The sequence below is a fragment of the Cynoglossus semilaevis genome, chromosome 10, assembly GCF_000523025.1.
Source record: "Cynoglossus semilaevis isolate Cse_v1.0 chromosome 10, Cse_v1.0, whole genome shotgun sequence".
Taxonomy (NCBI): domain Eukaryota; kingdom Metazoa; phylum Chordata; class Actinopteri; order Pleuronectiformes; family Cynoglossidae; genus Cynoglossus; species Cynoglossus semilaevis.
In genome coordinates, this window is record NC_024316.1 from 1,466,878 (window position 1) to 1,471,527 (window position 4,650).

General features: G+C 37.6%; 2 protein-coding genes across 4 annotated transcripts in view; both read right to left on the bottom strand.

Moving 5' to 3' along the window:
* LOC103384526 (ER membrane protein complex subunit 3-like) overlaps positions 1–4,650 on the bottom strand; it is a 629,629-nt gene that overhangs the window by 1,997 nt on the left and 622,982 nt on the right. The window lies entirely within an intron of this gene.
* wrap73 (WD repeat containing, antisense to TP73) overlaps positions 327–4,650 on the bottom strand; it is a 12,950-nt gene continuing 8,626 nt past the window's right edge. Inside the window, exons 6-13 of the mRNA XM_008317986.3 lie at positions 3,802–3,905; positions 2,719–2,805; positions 2,198–2,332; positions 1,946–2,023; positions 1,773–1,875; positions 1,568–1,693; positions 1,226–1,417; positions 327–726 (exon numbers count right to left, since the gene is read on the bottom strand). Of these exons, the coding sequence (XP_008316208.2) occupies positions 626–726; positions 1,226–1,417; positions 1,568–1,693; positions 1,773–1,875; positions 1,946–2,023; positions 2,198–2,332; positions 2,719–2,805; positions 3,802–3,905 (926 nt within the window). The 3' untranslated portion in view covers positions 327–625. The remainder of the gene's footprint in view (positions 727–1,225; positions 1,418–1,567; positions 1,694–1,772; positions 1,876–1,945; positions 2,024–2,197; positions 2,333–2,718; positions 2,806–3,801; positions 3,906–4,650) is intronic.

A 4,650-nucleotide genomic window follows, 5' to 3' on the forward strand; every position in this document is an offset into this window, starting at 1 on the left:
GGTAAGGCTATAGTAAGGCTATAGTAACCACTTTCTTTATAATTAGAGGCATTTTCTGTGATGTGTAATTGTGAATTTCTTTTGAACACTTACAGTCGACCACTGGGAACAATGAGATGGAAAGCCTCATACTCATAATGGACTGGTAAGAAGAGAATGTCAGAAGTTTAGTCTGTGGAAAATGTTACACATTTTAGCAATTGATGACATCATTATTGTTTTGGTTGTGCGTCCAGGTCAGTGCTGGTATGCAAGTATGACTGCATCAACCTGGTGTGTCAGCAGTTCATTAGGATCTCTCTTAACGCTGCGGACACCATCTCATCTTAATTTTAAAAAAATGTTTATTTATTCAAAATAGTTATACATTTCTGTAGTACAAAATGCAAATACATTGCTGATCTACCTATTTACCTATTATCTATTTTTACATATTTAAAAAAATGAGGCTCTTGGTAACCAGTACCAATGAACCCAAACTGCTGATAATCAGTTCAGAAAGGCATGACACGCTGTCCCTTTTGTCTTCTGGTCTTTTTTCAGTTCCTCATCTGATATTCATTCTTTTTCTAAATGCCTTTAGGGGTTTCGTATGTGTATTTGTCCGTCTATTCTACTTCTCCTCCTAGTCAGTGTTCAAGTAACATAAACACAACTGCTCTTTTCCAAGAAGGACCAGAAAGTCTCCACTGCAGTGCCAGCTCAGTGATTGGACCTGGAAGCCACCTGGAGGGAGACACAGAGACAGTTTCAGCTAAAACCAAAGACAGTAAATGGGGACAGGAATAGATAAGAATTCACCAATTACATTATGGACGACATCTAATGATTTGATTCCTCATCAATTGTGATTAGGATACAAAAAGAAATTGTTTGCATTTTCTATTTAATGTACAGTATGCTTAACTTTTGGCTTAATTTTGACATAATTAAAACTGCATTGAAAAAAAGATCTTGTTAACATAAACACACACCTGAATATCCAAACTGCTGCATACATTTTTTTTTTCAATTAAAAAGGTATGCGGCGACCTCCGAGTCAGGAAGTCGGAAGTAAAAAAGTATGAATGAGCCTGACGGTGACTCTGCCTTAGTAATTTAGTAAAAGAGTCAAATGGAGGTACCTCATACCTTGCCATCTTGTAAACACCCTAAAACAAATTTTAGTTTTCAAGTTCTCAGTTACTATCCCTAACAGTAAGTACCCTGACAACAGTATGTTTACCTTCAGTGGCGACTGGGACAGAAACGCAGCCCGACGGTGACCAGAGGTAAAGTTTGGTGTTGCCTGTGCACAGTGCCAACCGGGGGCGGAGAGGATCCCACTGAAAGCAGCGCACTGATGATGTCTGCTCAAGTACTGACACCAGGCTCATCTTCTGCATGTCCCACACCCAGACGACACTGGCCGCATTGTCTACAGTTGGAGAAAAAGATGGGTTTAAAGTCACACCCTTCATACAGAGCTGCGAAGAACTGCAGTACTGGACTATGCTGGAGATACTATTTAAACAATGATCAGTTTTATTTATCTCAACATGGAGGTAAACACCCACAGTTGTCTCACCATTTTTGGTGGCTAGAAAGCGACTATCTGAGCTGAATGCCAACATGGAGACACCGATCTTCGGATTGGCTCGATCAGGGTCTGGTTTGACTGTGGGAAATTGAACTGGCAGTGGGCAGATCTCATCTGAAAGAAACAAAAACAAGCCTTAGTTGACATTTGGACCGCAACACTTCGTATTGGAGATTAAATCAGACATACGTACATTTGCTGTGGGCGTTGAAGAGGTTGGTGCCAATGCTAATGTTGTGCAGCGACAGGTCATCACTGCAGGCAGTTAACTTCATCTCTGCTTCTTTATACACAACCTAGAAACACACCCGTTAATAAGTGTTTGGTATGTGGTGTCTTTAAAGGTTTTCAATAAAAGATACTCACAGCTTTACTACTGCTGATGGTCGACGGATGGTCAAACTGTGCTATTTTCTTCCATGTGATATGATTGAGAACTCGAACCTGGTGTGAGAATTAAAACATTGATTCATCTGGAATTAATTATTAGTGATAGTGATTACTTATTATCATATAAATCACGATTAGTCCAACATCCCTTTACAACTTTACAAAAATAAAGAAACCTTATATGACATTTTCCTAAAATATCCACAAGGTTCACTAGTTCTTTCATACCTTTTCATCATAACTGCCAATGGCCAAGAATTGGCTGCTGGGACTCCAGGTCACAGACTTGACCCCTAGTGACCACTCATAGGCACTGTAGCTAGATAACAATCTGCCATCCAAAGAATACAGCAATACTTTGTACTGTGGGAGAAAAAATATGCTTTTTAACAATGGTTCATAACTGGACAGGTGTGCAGCTAAAGGCCATTTTTTCTTTTTGCAGACATAAATAACATTTGTACCAAGCTAAATCAAAAGGTGGATACATACTTGAGATTAGCAATCAAAAAAAATGATTATCAAATCAAAACTGTTCATTTTCTGCAGTGATTTTCTTTAAGATGCTAATCACTAAATCTTTAAAAATAAAAAGGACAAGGAATTTTGGATGTTTTTTTAAAGGTGTCAAATGTTCCTGTCTAATTGTACCATTTTATTTTTAATTGCTGAAATGCAACATAAAAGCAGGAAAAAGTTTAATTAAAATGTCAGCTTGTTGTTGATCATTCTGAATGTAAAACACCCACCTCCAGAGGACTGTCCCACACTGCCAACAGAGAACCATTGGGAGACCATTCCAACCCTGCCAAGTCCAGCGTCTCGGTCTCAAAATGCTACAGAAAGAATGAAATTAATTGAAAAAAATACTCCGACACAAAATAAAGTGCACAAGAACGATACAAACACACACAAGATGACAACAATCTTTGATTTCACAAAAGCTGCTCTTTGATTTACTGTCTGTGACAGTGTATGTAAATGACAAAAATGTGTTGGTGAAAATATACTCAGTGTAGAAAACAAGGAAACAAATAGGAACTTAACCAATGCAAGAACCTGAATGGTGCAGAGCATTAGGCAAATGTCTTCCTAGAGGACATCATCAAGTAACTTGTGTCCTCACAGTGTAGACAAACACTAGTAGTTTATTGTTTGTTATTCTAAGAATTAGCTAAACACAAAATCTCCTAGCATTTTCGCCAAGCTTTCGAAAATAAAATTGTGGTCAAAAAAAAAAAAAAAAAAAAAAAAAGAGAATGTAGAATTAACCATAATGTGGCCACTGCTTTCTAAACCCTTTTGTTGTCTCCTATTTTCTGGCTCTTTAATTTTATTAGTCAAGTAAATTCAATTGTCCACGTCAGTACTTTCGTTCAATGTCATCAGATGTGGTGTGAAAGGGTATCAAATTGTCTTTTGTTGGTCTTTCTGATGGTAAAAGGCAGAGTAATTAAATACTTCTCCACTAGATGGCACTATATGGCTATAAGTCATGCGAGTACATCAGCATTGTGTTCAACTAAAGAGGCCCAGGTTTAGTACTTGATTTAAATTGAAAACATATCATATTTCATTACATAAACTCTTTAACACATTTTTATTCAGTGGTGAGCTGGTCTACTTCTCTAACATAAAATATGTGCCGTGGCTCGAAAAAAGTTTGGGAACACTGGTCTAGGTGTGAGACAGAGATGGCTCGTTATAAAAAAACCATGGGTAGTGTATTTCTGCTGACACATTGTTGTTAACCCTATATCCCTTTGTATACCTCTAAAGTGAGTGGTTAATACAGAAATGGCAAAAGACCCAAAGTGAAACTCTGAACTTACCCTCAGTAGATGCCAGTCATCGCAAACAAAAACACTGACATAGTCTTTGCAATCACGACGTTCAGCCAAGGCCATGTAGCCACCATTTTTACTGAAGTCCACAGCTGTGGAAGACAAAAAACATTAAAATATGCATTGTTTTATCAACAGCTACAAGCTTAAGCTCTAAATGATCTGCATAATTGACACATATAAAGAAAAGACAATAACAATAGTATAATTTAGTGTGACTTTTTCAGGAAATTATTAGCATAGTATTTTACTGAGATCAAAAGTTGGCGTATCCAAATGACAAAAATAAAATGAAAGCTAAGTGTTTTAAGGCAAATGAGTGTATTTTTAGTCATTTTGAGAAACTTTTATTTCCAGAGATTTGTTCAGGAACTTATTGGTATAGTATTATACTGTGATCCAAAGTTGGCGTACCAAAAAAAAGTATATTTTTTCTGAATTTTAAACACAAAAATGGACATATCTAAGTATTTTAAGGCAAATTGGTGTATTTTTAGTCATTTTTGAGAAACTTTTATTTGCGGAGATTTGTTCAGGAACTTATTGGTATAGCATTACATCCATCCATCCATCCATTTTCATCCGCTTATCCGTTACCGGGTTGCGGGGGCAGCAGTCGCCACCCAAATCACATTGCACCGCACCAACCCCCCAAACCTTCCTGCAGGTGATGAGTCCACTGGAAGGTATTAACCGCCCTAACCAGGATTCAAACTTGCCCAGGAGGTGAATCCTGGGGTTCCAAACCAATGACAGAGACATTGCCTCTGGACCAAAGCGCCACTTATAGCATTACACTGTGATCAAAAATTGGTGTGCCAAAAAAGTATATTTTTT